Genomic DNA, 16128 nt, shown 5'->3' with positions numbered 1-16128 from the left:
TTTTTTTTTAAAGTTTTGACAAGGCGAAACAACCAAACATATATAAGTGTTTATTTGCAACATCAAAAGGTGTACAAGGAAGAATAAAGTGCTTTTGTCTCTTCATCTTACTTCGGTTAGGACAATAGTTAGCTCAGTGTGTGTTATAGCCAAGCAGGGGTGGGAAAATCAGTAGATTATACAAAGCAAGAAGAATCAACATACTTAATCTGTTGCTAAATTAGCTCCCTTCTGTGTTTATGGTGAAGTATACAATCCACATACAGCCTTTTATACACTGCCAGTCAAAACGTATATTTTCACATTTTGATTTAATCTTCAGTAAATTAAAAGTAAAGACATTAGGAATAATCTAAAATTACATAATAACAATAAAAAGAGATAAGATGTAGACATTTTATTGATTTAAATAGTCACCTGGAGCAGAAAACATATTAAACAAATGTAGAAATACTGCATATTTGTTTCTCTTTAATAGTAACATTAGATCTTTCAATCTAATAAAGCACCACCAAATGGTCAGAGCACCAAGCAGGTGAAACTAATCATATGGCTCTGAAATGAAACCACTGAACCACATCATAGAGACAGAATGCACAATAAGGCTCTGGAATCTTATTTTTAGTCTTAATTTTACTTTGTGGAAGGGATCGAAAATAAATCTGACATACTTAAGTTAGCAGCTTCACTTATTTCACATTTCTGTTTTGGATTTCTGTGCAGTTTCTTCCTACAGTCCAAACACATGCATGGGAGAGCAGTAGAGCTGTAGGTGGGAATGTGAGGAGCTATGATAGTCTTTGTATTTGTGTTAACCCTGTGATGTATTTGTGTTAGCCTGCCCAATGTCAGCTGGGATAGGCTCCAGATCTCTTCAGGACTGCTTTTGTTCTTTATTGGTTGCAGCTTTCTGGCAGGAAACCAGTCTGTGTGATATTTTAATCAGAATCTCATCAGAGTTAGCATGTTGTCAGCCCAATGAAATCTGATCCTGCCATAACTGTACAGTCACAATAAGGCAAATGAGTGTCTGAGCATTAAAGGTCCCATATTGTGGGTCTTCTCATATGTGCCCAAAGTGTGTTTTTCATCTCAAAATACCGCCAAAGGTGGTTCATTCCACCATGATTGTGTACCTTCTGGTTTTACGGCTGTTCAAACAGGATATTTTGCTCTGAAAACCAATGAGTTGCTGCTGTTCCCGCCCCCTTCAGGAAGAACATGCTGTGATTGACAGCACATAGCTGGACAACTGTTGGTTAGTAGTGAGTGCAGTGAGGAATGTCAGAAGAAAATGTCTTCACATCTTAACAGCATTTACTGTACACATGCAAGTTTGTAATAACAACTAAATACAATAAAAATGATTTTCACTATATGGGACCTTTAAACAATTGAATGTTACAGAGAATTTCTATAGGAATTTACATATAAATAGCTCAGTGTTTGGGACACTTAAGATACTGTGAGGAGGTAAAATGAACTGAAATTAAGTGGGTCAATATATAATTGTGGGACTTTTTCTAATATAGTTGACATTTTTGCTGTTTTCAGGTCTAAAATCAACATGGCCGCCTATAACCAAACACCACATGGCATTTTTACACAAAGATTCTTCTAAAATATTATATATACAATTGAGTAAAATTGAAACTGAAAGTTATTTATAAAGATATTGTAGTAAACCTGTTGACATGCCATAAATCCACACTTGACTCACACACTACTTTATATTAAATAACTCAGAAAGCCTTGGAGTCTGGCCAGTCTTTTCTTCAGGAGGAAATGACATCATGTGGAGCAGGTCATGTGATCTGGAATTAACACACTTCCTTGAGAGGTGTTTTTGCAATGAGTAATTTAGCTGAAAGTGATTTCTTGGACACAGATGCAATTTGTTATTTTCCGTATAAAATTTGATATATTGCCAAAAAAGAAAAATCTGTCATGATTATCTCAACTTAATAAAAAGAACACAATCAAAACAATTTTTGAATAAGCTCATTTTATTATTGTTTAGCTAATTAGAAAGTGGTTGTTTTTAAACTCAGATGGTTATTTAGTTGACATTTTAGTGATATCCAGTCATTTTTATTAATAAGTGATTGTTTCCATAATAAATAATTATGGAATTTGTAAAGACATGATCATAGTGAACATAAAAAAACATTAGTTTTTTTAACTTTTAATAAAAATGTATTCAAGATATATCTCATGGACTTCAAAAGTCCTTCAATTATATATTGACCCAGGTATCAAAAAACTGTGATCAGTCAGATAAATTACAGAGATCAACACCAAGGTCATTTACAGGTATTTATAATATATTAACAGATGTGTTGCTTGAGAGTGAACCCTAATATAATATTAATTTTTGGCTGGCAGTGTAAGTTTGACAAGAAAACTGTTTGCATATGTTTAATGTATTACTGGGTATTTGCAATGAAAATTATACAGCTAAAATTTAGAAATTGAGTACTGTTGAATTGTTCAAATGCACATGATTTGTAGTCAGTCTCTCTGCCTCACACAGCCACAATAATACAGACAAAATAACACACCTGTTAGAGCCATATAATCAGCAAAAAATAATGAAATCAAAATGAGAAAATAGAAGGAAAAAAAGTCTTTTAAATTGAGTTGCAGCAGGTATACTGGTTCTATCTAAAAGTTACAGGGAAATGCATTCATTTATCATAACAGCATTAAACATTTGTTGTTTTCAGTCTGACTAAAGCACCAGACAGGTAAGATTTGCCATATTTGATTATACATCAGAAAAATATTCCAGATTCAGTCAGCATTTCCTGTGCATTTCTGTTATGTTTGATACCATTTGCTTCTTTCAGCACGCTGCCCCTGCAAAAAGAGGGCAAATCCATTCACGACGTACAGTTTCACATGAACCGCTCCTCCGTCCAGGCCCAATGACTTATTGCACGTTTCCACAGACTGCTTTAACAACCTCCATCCCTTTGTTTCCTGTTGTGCTTCACAGTGGCTTCACACCTTCCTACTATCACAGTACACTTAGGCAGCATGTTTGTTCCACTTTCCAAATAATAAATCAGAGGTGCTGTGTGTTCTTCTCTTTCCAACTCCAGACATTTGGCGAACAGCAACAGCAAAAAAAAAAAAAATTAAAGCCACTTCTCAGTAATGTTTCTGTTATCACAGGCCACAACCTCCACAAGAAACAAACCAAGAAAGAGAAGTTTTAAAGTGATCCATCAAGTAAACATAACGTCTACTTTACCTACAGTAAATAAAGTTAGATTCTTTTTAGGACCTAAAAAGACTAATCAAACTGAATTATTTTCAACACATTCGCTTAAAATTCACAAAATCTGGTTTAACATATGATTTAAACTGCAGTGATGGCTCTCTAATTTGCAATGAATCTAAACATTTGATAAAAGTTATCGTCTTAAGGAATCGTAATTACATTCAGCCTTTCTGTTACACATCATGATTGCACTTGGAATGGTTTAGTTGGTACTGCACAGCAAAATCAACAACAGATTTTTACTAAAGTATATTAAATACCTTGAGAAACAGGAGGTTTTTTTTTTTTGTATTTTTCAGAAAAAGATTCAACCAAACGGACAGTGTCACAAATTTGAAAATAGCAAGGAACTATAGTGGGAATGATGACTATTGAAGTCCATGAAGAACATAGATATTATCAAGCATAAATAGTCCAACGTTTTCTTGTTTAGAACTAACCATTTAAGTCTTGAGTTCAATCTTCTTTTAAAAAAAAAAAAAAGAATAGTATCACATCAGAATTGCTGTTCCTTTCAGAAAATATATTGTTCACATTCACAGAAAAAATATATATTTCTCAGATATAGATCATTTAGAACTACTAAAAATATACATACAATCTAGAACATGACTCAAGTTTCTGGAGCTTTGCTGTTCTTCTTTCCTTTGGTTATGAAATCATAACAAATGAGAGCCCAAAGCCTGTCACTGCCTGCAGAATCACTGTGGTTTGTTGTTCCGCTCTTTGTGGAAAGCTATTTCGGAGAATTTTCCTCATGACTAATCACAGCAAGAAGAAAAACTAACAAATATGAGTATAAAACAACACTGGAAAGGCAAAAAAAGGGGCTTCAGCTCTAGTACATGCAGACCAAAGCTGAAGACATCACCAAGAAATCCCTTTTCAGGTCCAACTTTCTGGGTGAAAGAGGAAGGACGAGGTAGACCCAACCCCTCTTCCACTCTTCAGATCTCTTGCTCACTCTTATAGGTCACTGGATCCAGAGGAATGGCAGTCTGTAGGATGTCAAACTCCATCTGGTTGTTGTCCATGTCCAGAACACACATGACATTATGGCTGCCTGAGGTCATGGTTGCCGTGTCATGAAACATGTTTTGGAAGTCAACAGAAACTGAGGTCCTTCTTTCCTCTGCTCTCTCCTTCCCTACAATCTGAGAGGAGTCAAATATGTCATCTTCTTCCTCCCCACAGCTCAGTGCCACCTCGTTCTCGTAGCAGAAGGCGCTCAGCGACCTGGGGAGCAAGTCTTTTGTGGATCTACATGCAGATGCCGGAGAAGCAGCAGAAGAGGGCCGGCTCGCGGCTTCATCGAGCTCTTTGGCGCTGAGATGTGGCGTTGATGGTACCTCATAGGTCATGTGGAAACGAGCATAGTCTACCTTGTAGCGGTCCCGGTCCTCGTAGATCACAGGCTCAAACCTGTGACCCCAGAAGACCTCTCTGGCAAGATAGGAGCTACGGAACTGGGTGGTCATGGCTGTAGCCTCCACCATCCCCTCCAAGATCACAACGATTTCAAAGTCATCTGCCTCCAGATCAGCTCGACTTAAAGTATACAGGGGGCTGTCTTTATCTATCTCGTGGACTATAACCAGTGGAGATACTAGAAACAGCCTGTCTGTGCCCTCATCATAGCCCACATTAAGGTCCATCTGCTCTAAGGGGATGAACTCACCCTCAGCGGTGGTATATGAACGTATGAGCTGTGCACGGACATGAGCCTCCACGATGTGGCTCCTCCGCAGGTTGCCCACCCTCCACATGAGGCACAGCTTGCCGTCACGCAGAGCAATGACGGCGTTTTTGGAGAACATGAGGGTTTGGTTTCTTTTCTTTGGCCGAGCCATCTTGGCCATGATGGTGCCAATCATGAAAGAGTCAATGATGCATCCTATAATGGACTGTATCACCACTGTTATCACGGCAACAGGGCACTCCTCGGTAACACAGCGCCAGCCGTAACCAATAGTGGTCTGGGTCTCCATAGAGAAAAGGAGCGCTCCAACAAACCCCTGGACGTGAAGGATGCAGGGCATCCTTTGTGTCGGCCCCAGCTGTCCAGAGGTGGGTCCATGCAGCCCTCCCACTGCCAAGCCATCACCCTTGAGCGTAGGGTGCTCTGCAAAGTCTCCATGTGCCAGGGAGACACTGTAGAAGATGATACCAAAAAGCAGCCAGGAGACCATGAAGCTGCAGCAGAATATAAGCAGCAGGTATCTCCAGCGGATGTCCACGCAGGTAGTGAAGATGTCAGCTAGGTACCGCTGCCTTCTTTCCTCCAAGTTGGTGAACACAACATTGCATTGTCCATTTTTCTTCACAAACCGGCTCCGTACTTGGGTGGAGCCCCTTGTCAGAATCTTCCCGTTGTAGTTGTTCATCCCTCCTTGTCCCCTTGTGCCGGGCAGGACAGCGGAGGCTCCCGACCTCCTCCTACTGTCTTCTGAGTCACAGGATGAGCGTACTCTGATGTTGGGTGAACTGTGGCCGTTACGGAGTCCTAAGCTAGAGATCTTCTGACGTTCCTCCTCTGGTAAGATGTCTGACACAATGCTGTACCTGCCAGAGGGATTAGGATTAAAAATTTGGTTAAAAAAAAAGAAAAAAGTTAACTTTAAAGCCACATGTCATATTGACATTACTGAAGACTGAATATTTATGAAAATAGATTAGATGTGTAACAGATCGGTGTGAGGACAGATAAAAATGATTCCCACTGTTGTGTGTACAGAATGGAAAAGAGGAACAAACAACAGAAGACAGCTTACAGAGCTATTAATCTTATTGATCCTTCTGTACTTTCCAGTGTAGAGAAAGACTATACACCCTCTCATAGACAGAGATATAGGACGATAATACATGACTCATTAGGGATACAAATTACACAGGCAATACCGAGTCCCAATCAGGCTGCGACACACTTTAAAGAGATGTGACTCCAGAGAATAAAGTTACATTTTACTGATCGTCACAATTTACTTAAATTGTCCAAAATCCCAGTCAAATGAGTGTAACAACCAAACTAACCCGTGTCTCTCCTTTACATAGAGGATTACCAGCTAGGAAGGTGAGTTCAGTTTAGCCATGTGAGAAGGATTGCTGTCATCACAGATTATTGGATTATATCTGAATCAGTGTCAGTCAGACAACCCATTTTGACACGGACGCACATATATGTTGCTTCATCATATGGGGATCCGGAGTCTCATTTATTAACCCACTGGCACTTGAGAGATCTGCTTTAACCCAGTGGCAAATTAATCTGTTAAATAACTCCATTTCCAAACAGAGGATGCAGTAAGACAGTTGGAATAGCTACACAGAATGAATCCATACAATCAACCACACCTGGAACAAGCACTCAGTTAAACAGAGACTAGATCAGAAGTTAGGTGATTTAACTATGGCGTTTCTGACAGCTACAGAACAGAATATTTTCAGCATATTTACGCATCAAGACGCACTTTCCTTCATTGCAGGCTATCTATTAGAGCTGCCTGAGGGCAAGAGCTCTCTGTGTGCAGCTGGTCAGGACAGTGTAGGACGGCCTTGGCCTTTCTAATGATCTGCTGTAAATATCTCTGAGCTGGTCCTGACTCACCTCTCCGAGCCAAACTAAGAGGCCCATTTTCATCAGAGCAAAGGACATAAGAAAAGCAGGTTATTCCGTGTAAAAGCAAACCCCATCTGTGCAAAGTCTCCACCTGACCCCTTCAGAATCACCTCATTTTTCATGTATAGTAACTGTATTTAATGACACCATGCAAGGTTTTATCTTCAACTTATTAATTTTTTTAGAATTACAATAAACGTGTATAGTTTGCTTAACCCTACTGTTGTCTTCATTTACAGGCAACAAAAAATATTGTTTCCTTGTCTGAAAAAAAATCTAGAAATTCAGCAAAAAAGTTCCCCAAATTTCTGAAAATTTGCAAAACCTTCAGGAAAAAAATTCCAATAATTCCTTCAAAATTTACCTTAAAAAAAAATCCCCCAAATTTGGCACAAAAATTCTTGTAAATATTTTCAAAAAATGAGTAAAAATCTTCCAAAAATTTGTAAAAATATCTAAAGTGATTACAAATATATCAGTAAAACTTCTAATATTTTCTTTGTCAGTGTTCTTAAGAAACATTTTTAACATTTCTTATTTCCACCGAAAAATGTTCAAAAATTTCCCAAAAATGTTGAACATGTGGAAATCAGAAGTTTAACTGTGATTTTTTTTTCTTCACATTTTCAAACTTTAAAAAAAAAATAAAAGTCTTTGGTTTCTTACATTTTTTTTATTAATAGGCACATATCTGCATCCCAGGTGAAATCCACACCAATGCAAATAAAAATTATTGTTTAAAACAATACATTTTCATGAGAATTCTGAAGAATTAATAGTGTTGCTGTTGCATGCTGACAATCACGTGTATTCTCAGGAATACTGCATGGTGCATGCTGTGGAAATTTAATTAACTCAGGCTCCAAATCGCGAGTAAGTTCAGACTTTTTAAAAAACCCACCATGACCACTTAATAAGTCAAAGAGCTAATTTTATATGTCACATTAAAATGTCATTCCGTATTGCTATAAATCCCTCACCTGTTGGATCTACTTGTTCCCATGGCACCAGTGGTCACTGGTAAAGGGCCACGGTGGGAGGCCAGACTCTGCTCTGCTAGCAAACATCAGATCTCCACAGTGAGGATGGTGCTTAGGCCACTGAGAAGACCACTGCTGGAGAAACAAAGAGAAACAAAAGCAGGCAGTGATGGCTGATTATGAAGTAAGAACTTCTGATTGTGAGCATCTGAAATGGGGAAAAGGTGCTGGGAGTTGCTGGTTGGGTGCAGATACATACTATGAAAACATACAATACATGACATGTCTTGTTTTTTTCATCACATTTAATTTTTCCATATTCTTAAATGTTACACTTTGGGCCTAGTTTGGCTCTTGCATAATGTTTTAGTGAGAGAAAATGTGGATTGAGACACAATCCTGACCTGATTCTGGTAAACATCATGAGAAGCCGTGACTCTTGAGAATGTATGTAGCCATGAAGGCGTTGTCTTTTCACACAGGAGATGTTACATGTTGTTGTGTAGCTCCACAGTTGTAGAACTCTGCAGTTTCATCTCCATGACATAATTCTAGGTAGAGTGTGCAGATACCTTGATGAGCCTCTTTAACCAGGTGTTGCAGATGTATTTACAGTCTGTCAAGCTTGAGCCAGACATTAAGGAAAGTAGTGTAGTACAATCCATTTTATTATAACATGATTTATTTATATGCTGTGGTTGACAGCTCTGTTTCTGTTTCTGGTGATTTTTTTCACACCTCACAAAACTGAAAAGTGAGAAAAATCCCCTTTGTTTTCTGTTTTTGTCTTTGAAGTTACTGAAGATGTATAAATCCGTTAATATTACAGCCTGTTGTCGTCAGTGGACTATTTTTGTACATGTGTAATTTCTACAGCTCCATATACATGATCTGATATGTAAATTACTGATGCTGATTTATATCACTAATGTTAACATATTTGTTGTAACAACATCTCAGCTACCTAACAAGCATACCCAGATTTGCATTCTCACGTAGTCATAGATCAGGGTTTTTTTCGTATTTGTACTCATACCCAATAAATGACACATCTAGCTCCTTTATATTTCTAAAAACCTTTTCAAATACCGTCTGATTTCTTTCTGACAACTGGCTCTCTGTGACCAAGTAAAAGCATTAAGTCTTAAATTACAAAACTCTCTTTCCAGAAATACAAAGAAAATCATGCCCCTTATTTGTATTTATGCTTAAGCTCATTATATTATAATACTGGTAACACAAAGCAGATGACAAATACAAGTGGATGCCTGCAGGAGGTTGCTACTTTTTGCTTTGGTCCTATCTATATATACAATATTTACATTCCATCTTTTCAAACTAGTGAATCCACTCAGTTTTGAAATAATTTCACCTCTTCAAAATAAGAGTATATACACTACCGTTCAAAAGTTTGGGGTCACCCAGACAATTTCATGTTTTCCATGAAAACTCACACTTTTATCCATGTACTAACATAACTGCACAAGGGTTTTCTAATCATCAATGAGCCTTTCAATGCCATTAGCTAACACAATGTAGCATTAGAACACAGGAGTGATGGTTGCTGGAAATGTTCCTCTGTACCTCTATGGAGATATTCCATTAAAAATCTGCCGTTTCCAGCTAGAATAGTCATTTACCACATTAACAATGTCTAGAATGGATTTCTGATTCATTTAATGTCATCTCCATTTAAGAAATTGCTTTTCTTTCAAACATAAGGACATTTCTAAGTGCCCTAAACTTTTGAACGGTAGTTCAGTGATACACACTGTATCTGTATGTGTGTGTGCTGTAAGTGTAGATTATATTTTTGTGTCTGGTGTGTGTGTCTGTCTTCAGGTGTCCTTGGCTTCCAACCAACAACACCCACCAGCCAGCAGAGCATCATCTGTGAAGTTTACCTCTCAGTGCAAAAGGCTGATAACCTGTAATGAACGGGAGACCAGCGGAGGCAGAGTGCAGGTGAAAAGTGTTGCAGCACGCACAATACAAACCAGTTAATGACGACAAGGTAAAACTGGGGACTTTAACTGAAGCCAGTTTCCATAGGAACACGTCTCTGGTGGCATTTGGGGCACAGAGGTTCAGCGGAGTGGGGGGGATAGGATACGCTATTAAGTGCTCTGATGACATGAGTCAGAGTGGGAGGGAGAGATGGGATGGGACAGAGGGTGGAAGGGCAGCAACGCAACATCTACATTCCATTTTAAAGATGTTTAAATGGGCTGTTAGAGGTGACGCTTAACGGAGACTTTTCTGATCTGTGACTGAGCGAGAATGCAAATGAGAGGGAGAGGAATGCCATAAAAACGTCAGGTTCATAGCGCGTTTTCAACAACTTTCATGTTTTGCATTGAACTGGCACTCCATTGGGAGCAAGATTTGACTAATTACAGATATATTTAAACAAAAAAATTAAACAGGATTACTAGTTTGTGTGGACAGAGTTAGTATTTTTTAATTACATTACTCAAAGGGGTTTGGAATGTAGAGAGAAGTAGAAAATTCATTCATAAAACACTGTGTCTCTGTGACTTAGACTAAATGCTTAACCAGTTGATTGACAAGATATTGTCTGAATTATTCATATTATCATCATTTATAGTTGCAACCCTACTGTTTATGTATATGAACTGTAGATATGTTGTGTACTAATGATATTCCAGGATGTTTTTTTTTTTAAGACATTGATTTTAATCATGATTATTTGTAATCAACATGAGAAAAAAAACAATATTTTGTGCTGATTATACATCAAAACTGCAGCACAAAAACTTGGTAGAAATGCTTTTGGTAATTTATCTTTTACATCGACTATTTATTCTCTCTAATTGCCTCTTCTTTATGTATGGTTTTTGTCTGTTCTGTTGTATTTGTTTTTCTCATAAAGGGACCTTGGGTATCAAGAAAGATGCTTACAAATAACATATATTATTATTATTATTATTATTATTATTATTATTATTATTATTATTATTATTATTATTATTATTATTATTATTATTATTATTATATGTGTCATTAAAAGAGAACTTTTCTCCATTTATCCTCCAGTGTTAATAGCCTGTTACATGTGATGCATGACCAGTTCAATGGGGTAGTTAGAGAATTATTGCTCAAAACCAGAGTGACTACACATAGAAAATGGTAGCCGAGTAAGAGCCAAAGTAGTTGATTTTTAAATTAATATTATTTTTTTAATAGAAATTGGTTTTAAAAAGGGTCCTTTCTCTGTAATATTGTACATACAGATTTACAGTATTAAAGGACTTTAACTGTTTGTCTGCATCACTAACTGTTCTCATATCATAAGTCTGTAACAGACTAATAGCATTTTCTTTTTTAATCTCCTGCAAAGGCAGAGAGTTTAGTGACCTTCTGGAGATTTTGTGTCTGTTAATTCCAAAAGAAAGAAAGGCATCGACATGTGGCTCAGCTGATAAGAGTCGAATTGAGATACAGAAGCATCCGCCAAAGCTTTTCTTAGACTCCTGGATGAGATACACCATCTGCCACAAAAAGAAGTAATACTTTTGATGTGAATCCCTGAGCTTTATGCCCATGTACGGTCTGGTAGATTTTACATCTAGTGGAGTAATTATTTAGAGTGATCTTAGTCATATCCTGGTCATTGAAAAGTAGAAATGAGCACAACTCTCTGTAAAAGGGACACGTGTTTCTGCCTAGGATGAAAAAGTATTTTAAAAAATAGGTGAAAGAAAACTTGCTAATAGGCAATTCGGACAACTCTTGAGTTTGTTGGGGTTTTATTTATATATTTGTAGGGTCAAAATCACTCAAGTTTGTCTCCATTATTATTAAAATCTTAGCCTAGACAGGTAAAGTTGTATTTTCGGTTATTTTTGTAGGGTTTTAAGTGCCTGGTATTTAAATTGGTAAAAGTAATTTCACATCATAAGTAACACAGTAGGATGCTAACCTCAATATTTGAACTTAATAGCTAAATTCTTAATGCTAGTTTTATTCAGCTCAACTGCTCTTGTTTTATGCCATATAAAGAACAGTGACAAGAGGATTTAAAAAAACCTACTCACACGAAGATCACAGAATTATACTATTGTCTCTATAGCTGTAATACCATAAAATCATATTTGATGTGTGTTTACATTCTGATAGCATCATTGATGTGTCATCATGTTTATATTCTTCTAATTCTAGCTACTAAAATGATTTTACTTGACTTGTTCCGCTGAGGTTCACTTCTCCTCCTTCTGTTTTCATCTTCTAGTATGAAAGCTGAGAGCTTATCAACACATATCCTGGTTTCACCTCTGTTTGTCACGACCAGCCCACAGAGCAGCAGTCAGCCATGCACAGAATTATTCCTCCGCTATCAGCACATCCCAGACAACCTCCAGCTTGGCTTCGTTTCAGAATTTCTTTCCATATTGTCGTATTTTAATCTTTTGCAGAACATCAGTTGGTTATACATGCATTTAAATCACTGTAAGTGACCAGAGACTGTTAACATTTACATTTATTTGCATCCCACTTAACCCTCCTGTTGTCCTCATTTACGGGCACCAAAAAGTATTGTTTCATTTTCTGAAAAAATCCAAAAAGTCAGCAAAAAAATTCCCCACATTTCTGAAAATTTGAAAAAACCTTCAGGAAGAAACCTCCAATATTTCCTTAAAAGTTAAAAAAAATCCCCCAAAATTGGCAAGAAAATTCTTGAAAATACTTTCAAGAAATGAGTAAAAATCTTCCAAAAAAATTCCTAAAAACATCTAAAATGATTCCATATTTATCAGTAAAACTTCTAATATTTTCTTTAAGAACATTCACATAAAAATCAACCAAAATCCAGCGGAATTTCCACCAAAAAAATGTTCAAAGATTTCCCAAAAATGTTGAAATTGTGGACATCAGAAGTTTCACTGTGAGTTTTTTTTTTCCCCACATTTTCAAACTTTAAAACGGGTCAATTTTGGCCCGCAGGACGACACGAGGGTTAATAAGGAAATTTTTCATTTACTTTGCTTCTTTTTCCAATCTGTAGATCTGAATGTTCTGGATGCGACCCTGAATCTTTGTTTGCTGGACAAACAAACAAAGAGAGACAATGAACAGCTCATTAGCAGCAGCTCACTAATAGTCTACTGACTGTCCGTAGATGATGGTCCAATGTTTGACCTACTTCACGGTTCCGTACTGTGTAGCTATTATCAAAGCATAATGAATCATTTTGTTGGAGGTAAAATGTCTCAGTGTGTTTATTTGTTCCCATTTTTGATTGATAATGCTTTTAAGGTGGCCATAAAACAGCAATCGAGGCTGTCTGGTGTGAGACAAGACGAGGTCAGATTGATGTAATCGAGGCAAACAGTTGATTTGTGCCTCATGCACACAACAAAAAGACTTTATATTAAAGTTTCTCAGTGATGATGTACATTTTGTGTACTACTATGATGTTTTGAATCTGATATGTTTTCTTTGAATAAAGTTGTATTTGTATTATTATAAAGAATGGAATCACAGGACTTTTTGAAGCCATAAGCTAAGAATTTATTTACAGCATTCCTTGTCTCCTGTTCCTCCTCTTGACTCTTTCAGATACAATGAGGCCTTTCTTTTCACTTTCTCAAGGCTGCAGAAGCAGAGATTTCCCTCTGATTTAACTGAAAATGTGCAAAAACATGGGAGTAGCATACAAGTTATTCTCAAACTAAAATAGAAAAAGAAATGTGCAGTCACAACACATTCATTTCAATATGATCAACAGGTACTAAACATGACTGCTTTAACCTGAATTTAATACCTGATTTGCCTTTCTGAGTTTCCAGGTGGTGCCTTTAAGCTCCGCCGGTGCTTTAGAGTTTCACAGTTTGTGACGAAGTGATATGACCGTTCACTTGATCATACACGACACAGCAGTTTCCATGATGCACGAGTGTGTCTGACGCAGTGCTTATTTTGGCATCGTCTCTACAAAAGAGCAAACTGTTTGCAAGCAAAGCTAAAAATGCTCTCAATGTCTGTCATCTGGAGAGCAAAGCTGCCAAAATAAAATGCTTAAATGAACAGACTATTACTGTACACATCTCATGATAACTAAAGCACTTTTTGTAGATTGAATAAAAACCATACTCACCCTGCAAATTAGCTGTTACTTTCTGTCTCTTTCTGGTTGTTATTTGAATTCCTCGTGTGCCGCCACTTCACTTTTCAGAATTCCACTTTCACTGTCCAGGGCAAAGGTCCCGCAACCCTTGGATTCATGTGATGTGTGATCCCTTCTTTCATTCTTCCTTTCTTTTAGTTTCTCCTCCTAGGTTCTCCTTCATCGCTCACACATTGTTTTATCCTTGTTGTTTCTCTCTTTTAATCCTTTATTGTCCTCCGCTGCCTCCTTCCCGACTGTAATCCTGTCTGTGCGCACTCTCCTGAGCAAAAATGCTGTGTCAATCTCCCCTTTGCAGAGCATGGGTTTGGGAGGGAGGGATGGAGGGATAGAGAGGAGAGGAGAGGAGAGGAGAGGAGAGGAGAGGAGAGGAGAGGAGAGGAGAGGAGAGGAGAGGAGAGGAGAGGAGAGGAGAGGAGAGGAGAGGAGAGGAGAGGAGAGGAGAGGAGAGGAAAGGAAAGGAAAGGAAAGGAGAGGAGAGGAGAGGAAATAAGACCAAAGAGGCGCTGCCACTTTGTGCTCTCTAAGCATGTGTAGGTGTGAAGTAATGCATGATGTGTCCATGTAAGTGAGCAGGAACTCGTTTGAGTCATGAATTCTGAAGCAATTCTTTTCAAGGAACAACAGAAATGGTAACAGGTGGGTGATGAGGAGGATATGAGGACTTGGAAACAGTGAGCTGCCATTAGAGTTTAAAACTGCATCATCTTGATGATTATTAACGGGGCTCTTACTACAGTAATTTGGCTTGTTTGTGTTTACGTCCTTACAGCTGTGTTATGGATGGTTTCCAAACCATTACCACTGGCTGTGCAGTGAGCTGACAATCTGTGCATATTAGTCAGTCAATATAGTCAAAGCTATAAAGCTCCACTGCTTTATTAACTCGTGTTAAATACTATTTCAGTGTTAGGTTTGAGAATGACACTCATTTGCTGTGGCATCGTTTCAATAAGCTTCTGCAATGCCACAGTATTTAATTCTGTCCAGAGATGCAATCATTTTCTAAGATCATATATTGATGATGGGAGAGTCAGACCGCTGCTCAAAGTCTTCTCCAGAACATCCCAAAGATTCTCAATGGGGCTGAGGTCTGGACTCTGTGGAGGACAATCCATGTCATGCTCCCTGATCCACTCATTCTCAATGTGAGCCCCATGAATCCTGGCATCGTCATCTTGGAACATGTCCATGAACATCAGGGAAGAAAAACTCCACTGATGGAAAGACCTGGTCATTCAGTATCTTCAGGTAGTCAGCTGACCTCATTCTTTGGGAACATAACGTTGCTGAACCTGACCAACCCCAGATCATAACCTCAAACCCCCACAGGCTGGTAGGTACTAGACATGATGAGTTCATCATTTCATCCACCTCTCTTCTTACCCTGATGCCCCCATCACTTTGGAACAGGGTAAATGTGGACTCATCACACCACATTTGTTCCTCAACGATGATGGTTCACCACTATCCTTCAGGTTTTAATAATGCGTTGGACTTTCCTCTCTTTTAATATAGTTTCTGAAACAGCAGCCCATAAACACTTCAATATTTCCACATGTATTTTTTACACTCATTCTGCAGGCAGTTGAAGATTGACGGTCACATTAGGTTCAATACAAAGATCAACAGAAACAGCTGGTAGTTCAGCTTCCTTCATCCAGAATCCGAGATAATGATATAAAATATGAACAGAGCAAAACTGTTTCTATGGAAACTGCTACCCTCCCCTCCTCACTTCACCCACAGCTCCCCTTTAGCCCCTCACTGCTCCCTTTTTCCCATCTAAATTATAGAGCAGGGAGTTACCTCTTTTCAAAATCTCTTTCTCTGAATAGGGATGTGGGTGTTGCATCTGCCCAAATGACAAATTCAAAGAGGAGGAACAAGGGGGCGGATGGAGACACGGCGCTGGAAGTATCAGCAACAGTGAGTTAACCAGAAAACAGAAACTTAGAGGACAGACGGAGGGCTTCTGAGGGTAGCGGGAGGAAATTACACGTTTGAAAGAAACGTGTTTGAGTGCAGCTGTCAAGGCTGACATGGAAAGAACTTTTCAAGGATCAGTCAAAACATGGCTATGTGAGTAGTAGGTGTA

The 16128-nt window shown here is 38.2% G+C and overlaps 1 protein-coding gene and 1 long non-coding RNA gene across 5 annotated transcripts in view; one reads left to right on the top strand and one right to left on the bottom strand.

The window, feature by feature from the left end:
* The window catches only part of LOC111580806 (uncharacterized), a 31841-nt gene extending 18732 nt beyond the window's left edge, over positions 1–13109 (top strand). The window contains exons 2-3 of the long non-coding RNA XR_002747197.3: positions 9725–9847; positions 12135–13109. This is a non-coding gene — a long non-coding RNA (uncharacterized LOC111580806). The remainder of the gene's footprint in view (positions 1–9724; positions 9848–12134) is intronic.
* On the bottom strand, positions 38–14342 carry LOC111580805 (ATP-sensitive inward rectifier potassium channel 12-like). 4 transcript variants are annotated; one of them, XM_035956545.2, is made up of 3 exons: positions 14001–14342; positions 7883–8017; positions 38–5848 (listed from the first exon to the last, which is right to left on the bottom strand). In XM_035956545.2, the coding sequence occupies exons 2-3, from the start codon at positions 7903–7905 to the stop codon at positions 4234–4236; spliced, it is 1638 nt and encodes a 545-aa protein (XP_035812438.1). In that variant the 5' UTR covers positions 7906–8017; positions 14001–14342; the 3' UTR covers positions 38–4233. The 4 variants fall into 4 exon arrangements, with proteins under 4 accessions (XP_035812438.1, XP_035812437.1, XP_054860929.1 ...); XM_035956544.2 differs by having other exon boundaries at positions 7883–8014; XM_055004954.1 differs by lacking the exon at positions 14001–14342 and adding an exon at positions 13668–13994 and having other exon boundaries at positions 7883–8014.
* Positions 14343–16128: the final 1786 nt, after the last annotated feature.

Source organism: Amphiprion ocellaris, chromosome 19 (assembly GCF_022539595.1).
Source record: "Amphiprion ocellaris isolate individual 3 ecotype Okinawa chromosome 19, ASM2253959v1, whole genome shotgun sequence".
NCBI lineage: Eukaryota > Metazoa > Chordata > Actinopteri > Pomacentridae > Amphiprion > Amphiprion ocellaris.
The sequence above is the reverse complement of the archived record's forward strand: the minus strand, read 5'-3'. Positions and strand labels throughout refer to the sequence as shown.

Bases quoted from the DNA above. Each gene is read 5' to 3' on its own strand.
- LOC111580805 (XM_035956545.2), bottom strand. From the start codon at position 7,905: ATGGGAACAAGTAGATCCAACAG. The intron at 5,849-7,882 runs GTGAGGGATTTA...TCCCTCTGGCAG, and splicing joins GGAACAAGTAGATCCAACAG to GTACAGCATTGTGTCAGACA.